The following is a 22767-nucleotide window of genomic DNA, read 5'->3' as shown; positions in this document are numbered from 1 at the left end:
GGACTTAGAACCATCAGTGTACAAAAATATGCTATCGGCAAGTTGTGAGCGAAGTTCGAGAAATTTGCAGCGATAGGTCAGCTCGGGAGTCAAATCCTTCGGGAATGAGCTGAGGTCAAAACGAACACAAATCTGTGTCTGAAGCCAAGGTGGTGAAGGGCTCTCCCCCATTCAGAAAGCGGCAGGAAGTGTGAACTGCAGCTGCTGAAGCAGGTGACGAAAGTGGACGCTGGGAGGCTGCAGAGAAGAAACATCCATCTTGTACTGGCAGGCAAGAATATCATCAAAGAAAGGGTCAAAGGTTGGGTGGCCTGGCATGGAAGAATGCCGACACGCATACCTACTGAGTAGGATGTCACGCTGGTATGACAGTGGCAGTTCACCAGCTTCTGCACAGAGACTCAACAGGGCTAGTACGGAAGGCACCAGTGTCGAGATGGATCCCCAAATGCTGTATTCTATTTACACAGCATAAGATAGAAGGCCGTGAAGAGGGGTAAACAATGCATCCATAATCCAACTTTGAGCGGACAGGAGATCGATAGAGGCAGAGGACAGTCCGGTAAGCCCATCAAGAGATACCACTCAATACATGAAGGACATTGAGGGAACAGGTGCCGTGTGCAGCCAGGTAGGACACGTGGGGAGACCAACCAAGTTTCCTATAAAATGTAAGCCCTAAGAGCTTTGTTGCATCCATGAATGGGAGAGCAATTTGGTCCAGTCGCAAGGACAGTGGAAGAAACACCTTGTACTGCCAGAAGTTGACGCAAATGGATTTGGTAGCAGAAAAGTGGAAACCATTTGTGACACTCCATGAATAGAGACACTCCACACAATGCTGAAGACAGCGTTGCAGGAGACACGTCTGCTGGGAGCTGCAATAAAGAGCAAAGCCGTCAACAAAATGAGAGCCAGAAATGCCAGGTGGAAGGCAGTCCATAATGGGGTTGATAGCTATGGCGAAGAGGACGACACTCAGTATGGAGTCCTGAGGCACCCCGTTCTCCTGTGAAAAGGTGTGGGGTAAGGAGGAACCCACAAGTACCCATAAAACTCTGTCCGTTAAAAATTCCTGGATAAAAGTGGGAAGACGACCGCGGAGGCCCCATGTGTGCATAGTATGTGGAATACCTGTCCGCCAACAGCTATAATAGGCTTTCTCCAAATTAAAGAAAACTGCCACTGTTTGTCACTTCTGCAGAAAATTATTCATGATGAACATCAACGGGGTGATGAGGTGATCAACTGCGGAGCGGCACTTTCGGAACCCACACTGCACATTAGTGAGAAGATGGTGTGACCTGAGCACCCACACTAATCGACCATTGATCATCCATTCCATCACCTTACAAACAATGCTGGTAATGGAAATTGGATAATAGCTGGAAGGAAGAGATTTATCTTTACTATTCTTAGGTAGCGGAACGATAGCAGCTTCATGCCAAAGCATGGGAAATAAACCGTCAGGCCAAATAGGGTTGTAAGCATCGAGGAGAAAGTTTTCAGACAGGAGGAAGATTCTGCAACATGAGGACGTGGATTGTATCAGATCCAGGAGCAGAAGACCTGGATGAGGAGAGAGCATGCTCAAGCTCCCTCATAGTAAAAAGAGTATTGTAGCATTCTCGATTCAAAGAGAGAAAAGAGATTGCACGAGCCTCCTCTGCCTGTTTCAGTGGAAGGAAGGCAGGATGGTAGTGGGTGGAGCTTGAAACCTCTGCAAAGTACCAACCCAAAGCGTGGGAAACATCGACTGGGTCGACTATGACATTTCCCACCACAGTCAGACCAGAAAATGGGGAGTGGGCAGTAGTCCCAGAAAGCTGGCACAGGCCACCACAAATGAGAGAGGACGGAGTAAATCTGTTGAATGAGCTGGTGAAGGAAACCCAGCATGCTTTCTTGTTTTCTTTAATAGTGCAACGGCATTGCGCACATAGTTGCTTGTGGCAGATGTAGTTCGTTAACATAGGATGATAGTGAAAGACACGAAGCGCACGTTGTTGGGCATGGATCACATTGCTGCACTCCACAGTCCACCAAGGGACAGGTACCAGATGGGGAGAAGTAGTAGTACGAGGGATAGAGGATTCGGCAGCTGAGACAATAACATCCACGAGGTGCTCGACCTGATCATCACAGCTGGGAAACAGCCGTTTGTCAAACACTGTCAAGGAGGAATATAGCCTCCAGTCAGCAAGAGAGAATTTCCAATGAGCGGGCCACTGTGGCGGGGTATGATTGTACAGGCGAGTCACATAAGGGAGGTGGTCACTCGAGTAAATATCAGTAAGAGCACACCACTAGAGATGTTGAGCAAGCTGGGCAGAGCAGATCGAGAGGTCTAAGTGGGAATAAGTGTGAGTGGAATAAGAGAGAAATGTGGCTTTGCCAGTGATAAGGCACACGAGATTAAGATGATTAAGAAGATCCGCCAAAAGAGAACCTCTCGGGCGGGTGACTGGCAAGCCCCAAAGAGGATGATGGGCATTGGTGTCACCGAGGAGGAGAAAGGGTGGGAGAAGCTGGGCAACAAGCTGTATCAGGTCTGCCCTAGTGACAGCAGATGATGAATGGATATAAATGGTGCAGAGGGAAAAGGTAAATTCGGGAAGAAAAAACAGGCAGCAACTGCTTGCAGGTGGGTGTGCAAGGCGATAGGACAATGACAAACATCATCTCGTAGAAGCAGAATGACCCCACCATGAGCAGGAATCCCCTTCATAAGGGGAAGGTGCATCCGTAGTGAAGTAAAATGGGAAAGAGCAAAATGGCCTTGAGGACATAGCTTGGTTTCTTGGACACAGACTACAAGTGGTCATTGCGAATGCAGGAGCTGCTGGAAGTCTGCCCTATTAGACCAAAGGCCATGGATATTCCATTGTAAAAAGGCAATAAAATTTAGGAACACTGGAGAATGAAGAAGAAACACTCACCTCGACGGCTGCTTAGGGCGAGCCATCGAGGGAGGATGGCCACTGGAATCCACAGGTGGAGGATCTTCGTCCATCATCTCAGCGGGATTAATGGAGCTTCCCCAGTGTCGGTCAGTTGAAAAGGACTGACGAGTTGAAGAGGGTCGATGAGGGTTGATGAGTCAGAGAGGGGGAAGACTGTTTGCCTTTGGAAGATTGTTTTGGCTTTTGCCGATTGGCAGAAGAGCCAGACGGCTGCGAACTCGAGGTACGCAAGAAATCTTCTGGGAATATTTCTTTTTAATTGACAGTTCACTGGCTGCATTGCAACCATCTTCACCGGTGAGGGCAAAGAACGGGTAGCAGAATCTACAGCCCGGGAAGTGGGAGACGGAGTGTCAGCTTTGCCACCATTGAACTGAACTGTAAGTCACAAGTTTGTGTAGCCACGTTTTTCATGGGGCAGGGGGATGCTAACACGGTGCTGTAGCTTCCAGATGAAGGGACAGTCAGTTTATGGCTTGCCAACAGTTTCCGGGCAACAGGAAAAGTCACCTTTTCTTTCACCCTTATCTCCTAAACAGCCTGCTCGTCTTGATAGACAGGGCAAGAATGATAAGAAGCAGCATGGTCTCCATGACAATAACGCAGCAGGGGGAAGGAGATGGACAGGCGCCTTCGTGTGCATCCCTGCTACAAGTGACATATTTGGCTGCGTTTTTACATGATGTGCTAGTATCATTGAACTGGTGGCCTTTATAGCACCGCAAGGGATTGGGAACATATGGGCACACAGAGATGACTTCATAGCCTGCCTTTATCTTGGTAGGAGCCAAATACAGCTTTTTAAAAATTATCTCTGTAACAGTCTTTTAATAAATTTATTATGTATTGTAATGAATTTTGATAGGAAGTAAGACAAGTAATGAAATGTTTAAAGAAGCAGATCAAGAACCCAATTATTGCATTTTGCTATGGTGTTGCTTTTGAACTGTAACCAATATATGACAACAAACTTTGTAACATAGTAAATGTACTGTGAGACGTATGTCTGCACAACTATTTAAAGAGCTGTCTACAATAGGTTCTAGAGTAGACACAACACATCATACACATTACTTGCTTCTATAACAAACACTTTTCCCACAATGACAAATTTCCTCAGACTGCAATTCCAGAAGACAGTGAAGGAAAATTTGAAAAGTAAGTCAACTTTGACATTTTTATCTCCAAAACCTTTTTATTATCTGCAGTGCAATAGCTAGGGCATTTAATTAGTTCTGAAACAGGTGACTACAATACAGATTCTTATCAATACAAACAGCTAAGAATTTACAATACTCTTTTCATCCACTGATTTTCACTTGTGTATTATTTCTAATGAAGTGGTCAAGCCTAATTCAGTACATAATATCATATGCATTTTATCTGTCTATGCTGTTTCATTTTATTTGCACTGATTCTGCAATCAGATAAAACAAGACTTTCCAGTTACCACGTAAACGGTTGGTCCATTTGTTTTGTCAAGCAATAGTTCCTCATAATCTTGGCAATATTCTTGTCAGACCCCGTGCCTCCTGCACCCATTTCCCTACCCTATAGCTCCTACCCCTGTGACTGTCCCCGCTACAAAACTTGCTCTATGCGTCCTCCTACTGCCACTTATGCCAGCCCTGCAACTCGCAATACATACACTATCAAAGGGAGAGCCACCTGTGAAATGACACATCATATACCAGGTATTATGTAAACACTGTTTGGCCATTTACATTGGCATGAATACCATCAAATTATCAATTAGGATTAATGGGCATAGGCACAGGCTGTATACTGGCTACACGCAATGTCCTGTTGTAAAGTATGCTCTACAATATGAGAATTATGATCTTGGTGCCTGTTTCACCATGCACACCATCTGGTTTCTTCCCCCAGGCACCAGTTTCTCAAAACACTACAACATGTCCTTGGCTCTCGCCACTCACCTGGCCTCAATTTACGTTAATTTCTCCCATCTCAGCATTTCTTCACAGCAAACACTCTTTTTTTCACTCCGTTTTAATCTTCTACATCTTTCATTGTCTTAACCATCTATTTTTCACTAGCCCCCCCCCCCCACCCTCCCCTCCAACCTCTGTTACATACAATACACTTAGCTTTTCACTGTTATTAACTTGTGCACAATGTTTAAGCAATGACCTCTATCCTGCATATTAGCCAGCCGCTGTGGCCGAGTGATTTTAGGTTCTTCAGTCTGGAACTGGGCTGCTGCTACGGTCGCAGGTTTGAATCCTGCCTCGGGCATGGATGTGTGTGATGTCCTTAGATTAGTTAGGTTAAAGTAGTTCTAAGTCTAGGGTGGTTTTTTTTTTGCATATTTCCCTGCCTTTCACTTTTAAAGCTCTCAGGTTTTCAAATACTGCCCAATGTAGGCCCTAACAATCAGTTGTTTCTTCTCATCCCGTCCAGTAAGTCTCCCGTGACCTGCAGTTCTGGGTGACTTTACTGAAATCTACCCCTTTTCGTAGACTTCTCCAGTCACTTTTCCTTCACCCCTCTTCCTCCCCCTTCAACCATTCTGCCTGCATGCACCACAGGTTTCGAAAGATTGCATAATAATAACTTTCTTTTATATGTGTGTTCTGCCATGACTGTGAGTAGAACTGATATATTGACTGATAATGAAATCAGACCCCTTTAGGGCAGAGCTTTTCATGATCTGTAACACCTTCCTAGCTTGAAAGTCCCCTATTAGTGTACCCCATCTTTCTGAAGGAGTGTATGGTGTTCTTTTATAAATATTATGAGCCACCACTCCTGAGGTAGGGATACAGGTTGTGCAGACACACCACCATATGAAGGAGTTCAAGAATAATTTCTTAGCAACATGGAATTTTAAATTTTTCTTCCTATCATGTTAGAACTCGCCTATTCTCAAGATCGTTCCTTGACTTGCACTCTAGTACTGGCCCATATTGTTGGCCAATGGTAAGTCTCATAGTTGGAGACTTTATGAGATACACTTTGTGAATGTTGCCTGCAGCCTATGGGAAGTTTGAGAGGTTGTTACATGTACATCATCAGATACAGTAGAACACCCACAAATTGATGCAGAAGAACCTCTTCTGCTGGAAAAACATACTGCTATAATTATTCAGACAAAGACCAGACATACATGCAACTACTGTAATGTGGCAGATCAGGAAACATTCTTAACTGCATGAAAGGCCACCACCGATCTATGACTAACAGTTGCAAATCATTAACAGACATTTTTATGCATCCAGTTCACCAGAACAAACCACCGGATCAGCGGCCCAGTTTCGCAACCACGTGGGTATGAGTGCACTCAACATAGCCTCTTCACCCAGCAATGTTGTACTACGGTAGTGCGACTGCCAACAGGTTTCACCAGTGTTTTATGATCCTACCACAAAGGGGGCATGGCCAGTTTGCACGGAAAGCTCTCGTTGTTGCCACTTTAAGCTCCAGGCCACTCACACAAACCCCCCCCCCCTTCCTCCCCCCCTCACCCCCCACTCTCACCCACAGGGGGGCGTCGATTCTGACCATACAACTGCTCGCTCCTTCCTCAGTACCGTCTGCATCTGCCGCACCGGCCTTCCACATCATTTCTGAGTTAGACAATGTCAGTGCTATTCCTGCAATTTCCAGTCCAGTTTACGGGCCCTCATTACGTGTCACCCACCCATTTGTTTCCACAGTACCGACCATGCCTGCCGCATCCTATTTTTGGACATCTTCAGAGACATTACAACCAGCCATTGTTTTGAATGTGTGTGCTAGTAACATTTCTTTTCCGGTGATGTCGTATCCCAGCACGAACTCTTGTGCAGCAGGACCACAGGCCTTCCACGACATGCTGAAGCCACCTTCTTCTCCACCTCCAGGCCGCCTACCCAAGCGACCTCCTTTATACGAGGACAATCCAGTTTCATGGTTCGCACTGGTGGATCACCTCGTCGAGCTGCATCAAGTGACTGATGACAACTCCAAGTTCCTACATTTGGTCACACACGTTCACGACCACTCAGATTTAATTTGTGATCTCCTACTTTTGCCTCCACCGCTACCAAAGTACGAGTTCGCCAAGAAAACGATATTGGACTGACATGTCTGCTCGCCACAGGAACTGATAATCAAGATTCTGTACGGGGAGCCTGGGGGACCGCACTCTGTCACAACTTTGGCGTCGTCTCAAGTTACTAGTGATTGAACACATGATGCCAGATGTCACCCTGTGGGCAGTATGGTCTGCCAAGTTACCTACCGATCTACAGATACATCTACTGCCGCACTCTTTCGAGTCTATCGGTTCTTGCCTATACATTGCAGATCAGCTGTATGCGCTCCTGCTCCAGAAACACCTGGCTACAGCCACCTGTCAGCCATTCCCCACCTGAAACTTATATTATGACTGCACTCAGCACTTGTTCACACGTCATGCTCAGGCACGACCACATCAGACAACCCTTACAACCCCTTTACCTCGGCCCCTTAGAAGTACTCTAGAGGGGCAAGATGATGTTCGACATTATGATAAAACATCACCTGCAAACCATTTCTCTACAGAGGCTCAAGCCTGCCTTCGTAGACTCCGACACCCCTCTGCCATCCCAGTCGGACTGCCCGAGCCCATGTTCTTTTGACAAACCAGCTAACAAGTCCATTCAACCTAGAGTTGGGTTTTCTCCATCCAACAGGTCACCACCGCAATTCACGGGTTCCTCAGGCATGTCATCATCATCCCCATTCACAGGTTTTGAAGACATTTCAGGTTCTAGAGACACGAACGCCCCATCCTTTGTTTCGCACTGCAACATACCACCTGACAGTGTCTACGTCGTGTGGGCAAACCACATCAGATATGTCATAGTGAATTTGAAAAATGTTTGCAATGTAAATTTTGGTCAATTTTGGTCAGAATGAGAACAACCTACAATTAGACTGATTCTCTTAAAAGAAGATTACAAGGGCAAGTACTGTGGGGCTTGTTTTATTGACCTGATGACTGTTGAGCAATTTCTAAAGTATGTTGACAAGTTAGACAGAGCTATAGCAAATATGAAAATTTTAATCAGGGTGGGTTTGTTAATTATAAGCATGGAAAGGTGGGGGGGGGGGGGGGGAGGGGGGGAGGTTGCAACCAAAATTACAGATGGAGGAATCATGGCAGAAGGAATGGAGGGAATTACAAGAATGAATATCATAAATTGGAAACAGACATGATTTTCAATGGAATTAGAGAACTAGAAATAGGACAAGTGAATATGAAAATAGAGCTGAGTCATGGGAAGGAGACAATAGGCCACAAAATAATAGAATACCACGTAATGGGAGAAATTTTCTGGTAAACAGAGTCATCACACTGGGAGCCTGTCAGTTTGGCACAAGAAATATAAACCAAAATCAGGCTAGCAATTATGGAAATGGTTTCACAAGAGGAGAAATTCTGAATCCAACAGGCAAAATAACAGGGGAGCATACATGGTAACTAAACTGTATTTTGACAGGGAACTGCAGTGGAAATCAACACTTATGTATGTGCTGATAGAAAAACTAATGGCACTTTTAACAAAGTGGTGCAGATGCATGCAGATGTGATCACAAATTTCTGTAGTCAGTCAGGAAATGAAATTTTAAAAGTGAAAAAGTGTTAGTAATTCTGACAAGGATAGCATAAATTAATAAACAAGAGCACAAAAAATAAAGGAATCTTGTGAATCCTGATATTGGCATTGGTGGACCTGATAACCATGTAGTTGCAGGTAAAAGAAGTTTTATTACTCAGTTATAATTGGATGGATGATGGATATTATTATGATGATGATACTGATGGGATGATTTATGTTGAAGTTGAAGAATCTGAGGAAAATTGTGATTTAAATGGCAATGTTGAAAAAAGTTGGAAAAGTCAGGATGATAGGGAGGGGCATGAGAATCAGATTTTGTTAGTCAACATTAGGAACTCAGTAACCAATAATGGGGATGAGAGAGAACAGAAGAGCAGCATAAAACATTTAGAAGATGTTTGTGAGAAAATGCATCTAGATCAGCAAGAAGAAATGAAAAATTAATCAGGTAATGGGATATCTGAAATTGATTATTATCCTGTCAAAACGAACTATTGCTCAGAAAGTGAGTCTGGTGTGACTATAGGTGTATTTCCAACAGTTGAAGGCACTGATGGCACAGAAAACATGGATTACAGTGAAATTGGAATTGAATTATTTTGAGAGGAGGGCAATAAAATGAATGTTAGATACATGGGCATTGTTTATAGTTAAATTCAAACAGGTAACTGGGAAAATAACTATTTGGGATATACTGGCAGACCTGTTTGTGTGACTTCCAAAAAATTAATAGATACGATTAAACATAACTAAGAAGTCAATGATGTACCTATCGTAGGAATTACAATAGCAGGAGCTACAGGGAGACTTAGTAAAACTGTGAACAAGAATGTTACCGACATTTAAAGTTAGTGACACAGCATTTGTCCAAGCAAGTCTTATAATACCATATTGTTAAGGCAAGAGAGGAATTTGATTGGTATTTACTAAGACTAAAAGTAAAACTTTTTCAGATAAAAAAATTAGTCATGAAGAATAGTGTTAGCAGTAATAACCATATCATGAGGTAACTTATGTAAATGAGAAGGGATATTTTGAGGGTAAAGTTTACTATACTTAAAAGGGCTGGTTGATGAACAATATTACAGTATGGCAGAAGCAATATTAGGAGCAACGATAAAGCTAAATACTGAACAGAAAGAAAAATTGACAGAATGTTGTCAGAGTACAACATTTTCAACAAAAACATGGAAATATAAGAAAGTAAGAGTAAATTAAAGTCAAACAACAAAATCATTTTTATTGGGCCATATGGTGTACTATTTTAAGGAAAGAGGCTGCAGGAAAGGAATGACAAGAAATGGAAAGTTGTGGCATAACAGAGGAATTTTAGTGAATACAATTGCCCTCTCATTGTTGTGGCAAAAAAAGGAGGCTGGGGGGGGGGGGGGGGGGGGGAAGTGATCATTAGTTCTTGACTCTAGCTATTAAGACGAGTTTTTGGGAATGGAGACTTATCACCCAAAAAATGTAGGTGAGATACAGCATTAAATTATTCTTGAGCAAAATTCTAGAGAATACACTGCCTTCTTATATGGGAGTAGATGTTTTGTGCCATTTACTGTTTCCATTCCTGACATTGTACAGGCACTGGATTTCGTTCTGCAGAAAAAGTTATTCACAAAATTAACCATTTATGTTAATAATATATTAGTTACTAGGAGCAACTAGAAAGAGCATTTGGAATTATTAATTAAGTATATGAAAGCTTAAGGGAAGGAGAATGTCACTGTAGAAAGGAAAATGTAAATTTGCTGTAAACTCAAATTACTGGATCATAATATTTTTAGGGAGGAACTTTGCATCACAGTGACAAAGTTCCGGCCAATGTAGAATTTGCTATCTGGAAAACAAAAAAGCAATTTTATTATTTTTGGGATAGTACACAGGCATTAAATGTGCCTTGTTTTTGCACAATGGATTAAAGCAGAACACCACGTTGGTTTGGGTTGACATCAGTCAGGAAGCTTTTAGATGATAACAAAATAACTTTGAGGGAGTAAAATTTGCCCAGACCATTCCAAGTGGTAAAGGGCCTTTGTTTAACAGAAAGTTGGACTTTGGAAAACCAAAACACAGATGAGTAATTGCAAGATGTTTTCACATTTCAATGATTTCATGAAGGAAAATGAGATAGACTTACGTAAAATTAGTAGAATTGGCTCAGTACACCTGAAAAAACTTAATCAACAATTTCAGGGTAAATCTCCAGAACCTTTGTCTCACTATGACTGGATCCACAATCCATTAGATATGTCCATAACATATCATTTGCAAACAGTAGTACCAGAGGAGCTAACAGAGCTATGAGGGCACATATAAAAATTTTGACATGTTCATGTTCATGGAAATGGCTCTGAGCACTTTGGGACTTAACATCTGAGGTCATCAGTCCCCTAGAAATTAGAACTACTTAAACCTAACGAACCTAAGGACATCACACACATCCATGCCAGAGGCAGGATTCGAACCTGCGACCGTAGGAGTCGCGCGGTTCCGGACTGAAGTGCCTAGAACTGCTTGGCCACCATGGCCGGCGTTTATGGAAATATTCTCACATTATTTCACTATTTCTTTCAAAGCTAGTAAAAGAAATGTTTCTTGGCTGACAACAGGCAATAAATTCTTGTGCTGAAAAGAGCAGACTTTATGAAATTTCACAAACACAAGATGTTAATGATGAATTTTTGGCGTATTCCAAGCATTATAAGATGATGCTTCACAATGTCATAGAAGCAGCTAAAAAGTGGCAAATGATCACCACATAATAATGGCCAGGAACAAAATTAAAGCCATGAGGGAGACAGTCCAACAGCAAGTAAGAAATAAGCCACCATCTGTAACCTTAGTGTTGTGAACTGGTTCAGCAAAAACAAACTACTAATAAATAAAAGCAAAGGAGCAGTGTTAAATTTTCAAAATAGCAAAAGGAACAGTGAAGAGGACACAAAATGCAGATATCAAAGACAAATATTGCAAGCATAGCAAATACAAAGTTTTTGAGGATCTGGTTCCAAGACAACCTTAGATGAGATAGCATATTTAAGAGACTTAATACCATGTGCTATTTAATGATAGTGTTTGGAACCTGTTGTCATAAAGACTGTCTAATAACAGTTCGTTGTGCTGATGTACACACTATTCTGAAGCATGGTATCACTTCCTGGGGTAACTCACCAACCTGCCTGAAACTCTTCCGGCTGCAAGAAAGGTTACTGAGAATAATGGTTGGAATAAAAAAAGAACAGACCCTGCAGACCACTATTTAAAAACATGGGGATTTTTCTTCCATATATTTACATCTTTAAAAGCATAATGTTTATCGAGAAATATGTAACAACAAATCGAAGTGTCTTTCTCAAAAATGAAAATCCGCACGGACAAAATATTCCAAATAAGAACCAGTTTCTGTCAAAAATGAACATTACACTACAATAAAATCATTTAGAATAAGTTGCCAAAATGAAGTAGTAAATGAGCCAAAAATATTTTACAGCAAATAATACAAGTGTACAGTAGTAGGCTACCTTAAAAATAGTAGTTTAATGGTTTAATGGCAGATGATCAAGAGAATCACAAAGGGGTCACTCCAAGGTTAAATTTGTGGGTTTGGGTCATCTTTGTTTTTGTACTGAGGATGTTACCCCCAAACATGTACTGTGTCCACTTATGTTGTACCAAAATTCTCAGCACTTCTCATTTTAAAAGGTATCAATCCCTCTAAATAATTACATTGTTTCATTGTAGTTAGATGAAAAATATGGTACATAATTACATTTCATGTATTAATCATACTGCAAAATAATCTGCTCCTTGTGTGCTATCATTTTTCAGAATTTCTTTTAGATATTTCTCTGTTTGGGAGAAATAATGAGTTATGGATATTTCATTCTGGCTTTATCACTCATGCACACAGTCAAAATTAAGTGTGCTTCACAAAATAAATGTTCTTAGGATTAGTGAGAAACTTCCACCAAAATCTAAAGAAAAATTCAATTTAGTTAAATTTCTTACACAGCAACATACAATTTAATGTACACCAGACACAAAAATATGACAATGCCAATTTTCCCTTGAAACTTTTAGAATTTCACACAATGTTTTAAATGCAAATATCACAATAGCTATGATCATTGATGAAAGATGGGCATTTCATCATGAAGCCAACATCTAAAGCTGTAAGTACTGCAAAAAGATTTTTTTTTTACCAAATACTCTCTGTAAAATCATTTGATAGATATTATAGGGCCTGCACCTCTGTTTTGTCAGTGCAGCATATCGCCAACTTGCTGAAAGTGGGCAAACAATGATGGCTTCTCTTTCCCAAAACACAAATGAACCAATCTGGCACTTCTGACAAAAAGTCATCACTGAGCACTAGCCATCATATACTGAGCAGACTCTACCCAATACACTTTCATCATGTGCACTTTGGCCTGAGAACACAGTTTTCTCATGGGGAACTGGGCACCCTTGAGCATACACTTCGACACTGTAAACTATACATATGGACTCCACAAAGAAATTTCATGCATGATGACATTCCTGGATTCATAAGAGACCCAGACAAATGGCATGACCTGAACAAAGTTTCTGATGCTACATCATGCACACTACACAATGAATTAACAGAAACTGGACAGCAGAGACAAACAACACTGACACTCAAACATGAACCTGACCTGTGAAAAGTATCAGACATAGAACATTGTGAAAACTGTATAAACAGAGGACACCAAGAAGTAACATCTGTAGACTACAACTAGCTATAATGATAACATGCTGTGCTCTACATAGGTATTTTAAATCTGTGATGGCTGTAGTGTAAAAGTAGCATCATTAAATCTAAAATTTGTGTCAACTAGGTCACAGATGCACAAGTCACATCTGTGCCAGACTATACTTACCATAGGCACTTAAAACAACTAAATACAAATAGAAATTAAATACACTAACAGGAAACATAGAACAATATAAAGACTTCAGTTAAATAGAAAATACCAGAAATTAGGAAAGAAGGCAGTGTTGATGTTGCAACTCCACCTTAATTAAAAGGTGCGTTTCTATAGTCAGTCAATCAGTAGAATTAGGTATCTTCATTCCTTGCAGACGAGCACCTCTATACATACTACTGAGGCCCTTTCATCTGGAATGCACTAGTGGTGGGCTCTTTCACAATCTATCCTAAGCTTTTTTTGCTTCTTTTATAATCAAATAATCTGAAGGTAGAGTCTTTCACTTTCACAGTCTAACACTTTTTGTTAAAGTCTTAAGCATATACTGGGTATTTTAAGAAATAGCAATAAATGTATGTGTTTTCATACAACTTGTCACAGAAATGTAACAAAAAATGGTCCATTAAGTTTGTTAGACGATGGGTCATCAATAAAGATGTGTGTAAATGCAGTGTTCTATGCGAGTGTGACAACTAACCAACTTCTCAACTGCATGAAAGGCCACCACCGATCTATGACTAACAGTTAATTTGCCACTCAGTTGATGAACATACTGTCCACAACAACAGCAATGATCTGAACAGCTGTGTTAATGCTCATGCCTTTTGGATCCTCCCCACAGCATCAGAGTCTCTGAACTATTTAGGAGGAACTGCTCTGCCAGCAAAAGTCCCCCCCTCTCCCCCCACAATAACTCTCGCAATTCCCCTGTAATACTAAGTTTCTACTAATCCCTTCCCTGGGTTTCTCACATACCGTTTGCTTGCCACAGATGCAGGCCACCTGTTTCAGTTATTGAAAAATATCCATAATAACCTCATTAAGAAAATGAATAAATGGAAGTTTTATAAATAGTTTTAAGGAGACGAAATTTACATCTGTCTTTTAGTACATTTCACCTAGAACTTTGTAATCTAGTTTCAAATGAAAATTTCACATTACAAATGAAATATTTATCTTCTGCTCAAGAAATAAGGGCATTAAGAAAGCAACAAATACATTAATTTCAAGGGTAGTAAAATTTACAAATAAAAGCAAACAATGTTGTTATTGTCTTATTAGACAACCTTAATAGCTGCTACGAAACAGCTTATCGGCAAATCACACATTTTTTAAGATAATATTTTATTCATCCTTGTGTTGGCACATGTCAAAAAGACCTTGATGCTAAAATACATTACAACAAATAAAGTCCTTAGTACTGTAACAAAATACTATATTATGTGAAGTTACCTTACAGAAATATTTCCAGCACCTTTTGTTTCATCATATTTTTAGTGTTTTAAAAAGCAGCAGATATTACCATTCTCTATGTCCTAGGATACCTTAATTTATATGATTACTGACTTTTGAAACAAAATATTATTCATCATAGTTATAATACTAACAATGTATGTAACTGTTACATACTCAAATTTTTCTGTCAGAGATAAGAAATAGACGGCATTAGAATCCTACTTACCAACTGCATACCCTGACGTTCAGTGTGACACTTTTGAGATACTCCCTTTGGAGGTTCCTTGTTGTCAAGTCGCCACACTAAGGGTGGAGCAGTATCACTGCAACTTCTAGCTTGTGGCAGCTTGCTCTTTCCCTTTACTGTACTCTTCGTCGGTGTGCTGGTCAGTGGCTCTGCTAATTTATTTCGAAATACAATAGTTCGTGTTCCATATGGCTTGGTACGTGATGGCAAAACAGCATCCCTTTTTGTTTCTGTGGTAGGCTTTTTCTGGGAAAAAATGAAGCACCCCTTAATGAAACTAAAGGTCCAGTGAAATTTTCTTATGAAGCTAAATTTCTACTATGTCAACCAAACACAAGTATGATAAGCTTGATAAGATTTGTATTACTGTTATTAATACAAACACAGGCTCCACCATTTTCATGTTCTCTGTGTCTACTACCCAAGCACAGCTCCAGGTGTGGCTCAAATTTTAATTTTTATTACTTCTCCACACTACAACCAGAGGTGGTTCTGGGTGGCGGAGGGGGCAGGGGTGTGTGTGAGGGGGATGGGCAGGTGTATGCGAGGATGGCACCACTAGGGCATTGGTTTGGAGGAGGCCCCTGGCTTACCTCGCCATACTGATATACGTCAATTGAATCGAACTGCGTGTTCACTCTGTTCCCAGACAGGAGCACTTCTGGCAGACTGTTTGGAAATATGGTTGGCAAACATGAATGACCCTGATGGCTTGGATTACTGACAGCTCAATTGACTTAGGTTACTAATTATTGCTGTGGCGTGCACAGCCACACAAATGCAATGGTTGGCTACCATGGCAGAGTTAATTGGCGCCTGCAACTTAGTGCTGGTGCATACCACTAGCCGGCGCCAGAGGCGTTCCCACCAAACATTCAATCAGCCATGAACTAAGCACATACACGAGCCTTTTTCTGTCGTGGATGGTCATACTATGATATCATCATCCACCAGTCAGGGATCGCCAATGGCTGCCAATCATCACTCCGGAATCAGTGGAGGAAGACTGGAGCCGCCGTGTTAAATAGCCGGAAGAAAGGGAAACAGGCGTCTTTCGACCTACCGCAGACTGCTGCTCAGAAGATACTTCGACGCAGCTGGAATGTCCAGGTGCCACATCTTCGCTACACAAGCCATCGACCCCAGACTCTGCGCCTGTCTACTTCCTCAGCATCCGCTGGAAAGCGTCGAGAGGAAACCCGATGAAGGAATGTAAATTCAGTTCAGTTGCCAATATTTCAATTCAATAAGGTGGCATATCCTTTGGCTTGTTATAAAATTTTGGTAGGAGAAGCAGCTTTTTTTTGTTTGAAGAAAGTTTATATTTTTCTAAAATTAAGCAGGAGCCTTGCTCCACCCAATAAAAAAATTTTTGTTCACACATGGGTGTTAATCTGTGGATATAACACTTATGATAAGCAAGACATCCAGCAATCAATTCAAGTCCAACACAAAATTTCACTGTTGATGTGAATGAAATTCACCAACAGCTGTGAAACTTTAGGTGTTATTTTATTTTATTTTGAAAGCTATCAGTTTCAGCATTTCACTATGCCATCCTCAGGCCCTATTTGCATCTCTCCAACTAAACTAAAATGTCATATAGAGCCATAAAACTCTGGCTATCACGAATTCAATTGTTACATTAACGCTTCATTCAAAGACTTGATAAAAACTTGCTATCAAGTCTTTGAATGAAGCATTAATGTACCAATTGAATGCAAAACATCCAGAGGTTTATGGCTCTATATGACATTTTCATTTATTTTGAAGAGATGCATATTGGGCCTGAAGATGGCATTGAGAAATGCCAAAAATGGTAGCCCTCAAAATAAAATAAAATAACTCTTAAGTTACATGGTTATTGGTGAATTTCATTGATGTTGACAATTACTTAACCAGCTGATGTCCCGTGTCCATGATGGAAAAACAGATATCAAAATTTCATTGGTTGAGACATTTTTCCATACATCGCAGTTTCTGATTTCAAAAGTATGTTTTCACGTCATTACACGATTGCCTTCAACCTTGTGGACTCCATTTAATTTCAGTGAATTAGATGTAACTGATTCTTACACTTTGCAATCAAAGCCACATCTAGTCAGTTCGTCATGCATCTGTTAAGTGGTGGTTCATTCTCCACTATTTCCATTATGCTACAGGGCAGTCCTTACCAAAGTAACTTCTATTAGGCAAGGAGCATACACAGTGCAAGGTAAACCAGATTTCTCAAGGCCGTGTATCAATTATGGTCATTAATAATCATGAATTTGGAGATTATACCCAATTAAACATTTAGATGGGAGATTAATCAAAATTATATTTCTATATCTCTGCAATTCTTCTCTTACACGTATAGAGTTAGTGAACCAACTCAACTTCAAACCGATTTAAAATCATCGTACTGGACCACAACCTTCACGATTTCTTATTAGTAATTCAAACGTGGTCTTATACCCTTCCTCAGGCAGTTCTACTTTCAATACCCTTCATCTATTGTTTATGTCCGTGTCCACAATCAGATTATGTCAGTTGTGGAAAAAATTGTTCCAGTTTTACTTATGAGGTCTCACAGCCCATTTCTGAAATTATTGGCAAAAAAACTAGGTGTTAATTATTTTATGAAATGTCTGAGTCACAATAGTCAATATGTTAAGTGTTTCCAAATGACACACACCTCTTGAGTGTAGATAACTGTTCATTCTTTTGATGTTCAACAGTACTCATGGGGCCGTTCTGATATGAGATGACATGTAAATAATTTATGAGCTTTTATACTGTGATGATACACACACACACACACACACACACACACACACACACACACACACACACACACACACACACACACAAAATTTTGCCATATGTTGTTCTACATTCATGCTTTATGTCTTCAGAATAGGATGAATTTATTCTCCTTTGAATATTTTCCATGCAATCAGCACTCTCAAAGTTTAATTTTAATTATTACTTTAATGTAAGTACTTGTATGAAATAGTTGAGACTGTAAACATATAATTTACATAATCTAACGGTACATACTAAGTAACTAGCTTTCTTACGTATATTACACTGACTTACATATGATGTGCGGACAATATATCACCAGTATTTTAAACAGCTCACTGTTTTAAAAGTATTTGATCTATTATATAGGGTTGGAATGCATCCACTGTATGGAGTGGTTTACTTTTAATAAATTTTTGTAGTTACTTTTGGATTCATGCACAGATACTGTACGGGCACTCTGTAGGAATTTGTTAAAAAAAAAGTCACTAGGTCAAGATCATTACAGTAGTTGTGGATCTTTGCTAGTCTGGTGTTGGGATGTCAATTGCATGTGCATTTCTCCTTTTATACTGAATTGCTGATTTCTTAATGTTCAAGTGATTCATATTTCATTCATTCATATTTATTTATTAGTTCTAGGCAGCTTTCAACCTAAATAAGGCGGTGACTACATTTACACATATACAATTTGTCATATCCATTTAAATATATGTTGTACTGGCCCATACCTAATTGAATAATTGTGTACTCATACATGCATTTTTTAAATTAAAAACATGTGACACATTGGCTAAATAAATTTATACTGTTCATAACTGCAATAGCAACACCCTTAGGATAACAGGGGCAAAAGTTGTTTGTTTATAATTAGATTAATATACCACTTTAATTAGAAATTTTATTAGAAATACAAAAATATAGAAAGCTTTTTCCTTGTGTCAGGATTCTGTTGCCTTTCTGAACTTATTTATTTTCAACTATCTTGTTTTATTAATTAACAAATTACAAAAAGATTTTCCTACAAGTAGAAAGTATTTTTTTTGTTTGTTTCTGTAATTTTGTTGTTCTAGTCCAGCAAATATGCATTTGTTCCTGGTACAAGTTTTATAAGGGTTGGTACATGATCTTTTTCTTATTCATCCCAAATGATCTCAGCATACTTAAGTATGTTGTTACACTACTATCTTTCCAAACCAGCATCTGTAACTTGTGGCCTGGAGAGCAAGAAGGCTACCACCACATTCCACTACCAGAAGCTGGAAAGGTGCCGAGCTGACAACAGAAGTCTATAGCCAGGCAGTGAAGTATGTCTGTTACCACATGTCTAGCCCTGTCGCGGTTGCCAGGGCTGGAACATTGTCAACACAACATGGTACAAGACCCAGGCCTCTGCAGTGGTGACCTGTATTACATGATTCCTGCACTGCACTGCTTCTATGATCCACCCAATCAAAAATGGTGCCTCGGCACAACTTGGCCAGGTTGAGTGGCTATAAATACCTTCCATTCTGGCCATGCAGTATCTGTTTTAGACCTCAGTCTATACTGAGAATTACTCCATGCCAATTGCTGAACTGATGAGGGTCATCTAGCCATAACTACTAACAGACACTGCCTCCACCAGCCATAGGCTTATGGGCTGCATGTACTCCTGATGCTCCCAGGAGCTGAACTGCTGCCTTCCAGTTGGAGGTCTACTACTGGCTGACTTCAGTCAACTCCAGGATGCCACATTTCAACAACTTTACCTGAGGGTGCCTCGTGCCTGATAACTTGTCAGTGGCTATTAACTGTCTGTGGCTACTCGTGAGCCACTAGCATCAGTTCACAGCTAACATGTCACTGGTAGTGTGCTGACACTGCTTGAAGACATTGCACACCATAAGATGAAGCTTCCAACTGCTGTATGAATTCTGTTATGTGAACTGCTTGGTACATAAACTTCTTGTAGTCATCCAGTTCAAGGTGAACCACTCACTGGTTCGCATGAGTCAAATCACTGAGCCATGGTTTCTGCAACATGCTAATGTTGATCTGATTGACTGGCCTGTTCAAGTACCTAATGTGAATCCCACCAAAACTTTGTGGGCAAAAATTAAACATCACATGAATTTACTCTGGCTGACACTGGTTCCATGCACACATCACCAACCATGGGAACTAATTCTGGACACATGGAAGTGTCTTGCAGACAGTGAAACATTTCCAGAAGCTGAATGCCTCCATGTCTCACAAGATGAGGCACAGAATTGTCACCAATGGTGGGTGGACTTCTCATTAATGTTACCCCTTATGTGAAAATTTCTCTCTTCTCACATTACCACACTTTAATTTACACGTTTCATATAACTGTGTGTTTATTATGTTTTAGTGTTTCACTTTTGTAATGGATTTCTAGATGTATATGGTACATTTGCAATTCCATGTTATTTGCTTATGTGTTTCTTTCCTTTAATAATGCGAACTTATTTAGAAATAGTGTGCAATTCTGAATTTTTCACAAGCTACCCACCTATAAACTTTTTGTTTCTGGGCATTACACATGTATTATATGAACATTTGTATCATTATAAAACTACTGTCAATCAAGTTAACAGATTCAGAAAGTATTGATTTTACTAGAGCTGGTGGCTCTTTGTGTGGCTTGCTGATTTTAGGAGCTGGCTGGATTTCAATTGGACTCTCATTTAATCCATTTTTTGCATCTTGGATGTCAAACTGATGTATTGCAAAGGTATTGTCTCCAATCACATGTGTGTTACATTGGAAGAGTTCCAATTTCAGGAGGTTGTTTATAGCATTTTCCACTGTTACTGCTTTCAAGTAAGCTGCTCCAGATAACCTCATAGTAAAAAATGAGGTTGATGCTTTTATTTCTTGAGGACAATGCATTTTTAATGGTCCTGTTATTCCACAGTAGAGGCTACATTTTATGCAGGGAATGCAGAGATGAACAAAGGACATAGAGTTTTTTCCTTGCTTTGTCTATAACACAAATGTTACACAGTACCCCTTAAGTTTTAGCACAACAAGATCACCATCAGATGGCTTCACAAAGCTTACAAAATTGTCAAGCCACTTAGTAAAAATATGAGTCTGAATCCAGCTATTACTGTGGCAAGCTGAAGTTATCCTGATATGATATAGTGTGTCATACGTGATGCTGCCACGTATTGAAATACCTACATTATCACATATTACTGATCATCCATCAGCATTAGAAACCTAGCCTTAAAGTTATGCTGTTTGGTTTAAATGACACTTCACTATAGCAAATGAGAAAGTACTTTGTGAAGAATATAATTATATCAATATTATTGCAACAGTTACTCAATTTCAGGCATTAAAGACCTATTAGCACGTACACTCAAAAATCTTTAACTTCAATGATTTTAAAATAAAGGATTCTCAACAATCTAGATCTCTGTAATGGTCTTTTTGTCACTGCTGTACACCTCAGGAGCTGTAAGAACTAAGTTGTTGTACTTTCCAACAGAGCTGAGCACTTTAGTCAGAAGCACCTTTCTTTTACAGGAACACTGAATAAATTTTCAGCTGCCAAATTGCTAAAATGCTTTTTTCGTATACCTGACCAGTTTTGGCATTCTTTGTTGCCATTTATAACTCTATTTGTTTAAATTAAAAACAACATGAAATCTGAACATTTTTAGTAATTCTCTCAAAATGAATTCTAATTGCAGTAAGGAAAATCTTTGTGAATTCTATAATCTGGCATCTGCAGTTCCATACCCACAGGCAACCAAAATTTTAGAGTTCTATTTATCTTGAAAAATAGGGAGACAAACCACAGTTTCCACTGGAACACCATATTCTACACTTGTCTTGTCAACTCTTAGGTAATGTAGTTTTGTATCTGCTTATCTCTTTTGGATCATTATTCACCTCCAAATGAATTTTAGTAAATTTTGCCCCAACAGAATTTTCAGGCCCATTAAACTAAACAGTTTTAACATGTTTTTCCTTGTACATTTGTAATTTTCCTTTGAGATCAGAATTTGAGCTCATCAAAGAGTTATTCTCTGTTACCTGTTTCATATTAACAATGGAAGAAGGCAAAATAAACATATCCTGTTTTCCTCACACACTAGCTGCTTCCTAGTAGTAAGCCAAGAGTATTCTCTCTTATTCCTTAATAGTACAGGTTGTTCATTAGTACAGAATGGGAGACTGTATTGAAGGCTTTACTCAAGTTCAATACTGTTCAACTGCCTTTTTCCCAAAGCAGTTTCAAACTTTTGCTACAGTGCTTCACATTGTTTTGACAGAGTGGCTAGAAGTATAACCATGAACTATTTTCTTTTAATATTATTGGGATATGTGCACTTTCATGTGAACAGATTTCATTAGAGATTTCTCAAGCATTTTGTGTAGACATCTTTATCTTACTTGTTCCTGAAGTGTTACATTCATGACATTAAGTTTTGTTTTGTTAAAAACTTCAAGAGACCATTGTAACCTTCAGCTCCCAAGTTATTCTGCTTGAGTACAGATTCACTGACTTGTTTACAAGCTACACTAGTCCCGATAATTCTATCATTTGCATTCTTGCCTAGAGCTCTCAACTTCTTGTAAGTTGCCATTTGATGTCTGAGAAAGGGTTGACTGAATGTGTGTTTATTGTGGCCAGAAGAATTGGAATGGTACAGTCCTCACACACGCTTTGTTTTTGACAGATCTTACCTTAATTTTGATGCCCTCCTGGGGTGTCTACATCTGCTTGGTGCATTAAGACCTGCATTCATTATTTGCTTTTCATTCTTTTCCCCTTGATTTCTGTCTTTTTAGCCTTTTTATTATTATGAAAATTTTCTTGCAAGTTTTACTGCTGTGTGATCTATCTCAACACAAGATCCTTTTATTATTGAATTGTGTCAGGTACTTATTTAATTGCATTTTAGATTTAGTAGAATGTTTCTGCTTTACATGTATCTCATAAAATGTATGACGAA

The 22767-nt window shown here is 39.8% G+C and overlaps 1 protein-coding gene across 1 annotated transcript in view; it reads right to left on the bottom strand.

Annotated features, from left to right (window-relative positions):
* LOC126471035 (putative uncharacterized protein DDB_G0290521) overlaps positions 1-22767 on the bottom strand; it is a 181647-nt gene that overhangs the window by 132146 nt on the left and 26734 nt on the right. The window contains exon 4 of the mRNA XM_050099101.1: positions 14987-15253. Within this exon, the coding sequence (XP_049955058.1) occupies positions 14987-15253 (267 nt within the window). The remainder of the gene's footprint in view (positions 1-14986; positions 15254-22767) is intronic.

The sequence above is a fragment of the Schistocerca serialis genome, chromosome 3 (genome assembly GCF_023864345.2).
Source record: "Schistocerca serialis cubense isolate TAMUIC-IGC-003099 chromosome 3, iqSchSeri2.2, whole genome shotgun sequence".
Lineage (NCBI taxonomy): Eukaryota > Metazoa > Arthropoda > Insecta > Orthoptera > Acrididae > Schistocerca > Schistocerca serialis.
The sequence above is the reverse complement of the archived record's forward strand: the minus strand, read 5'-3'. Positions and strand labels throughout refer to the sequence as shown.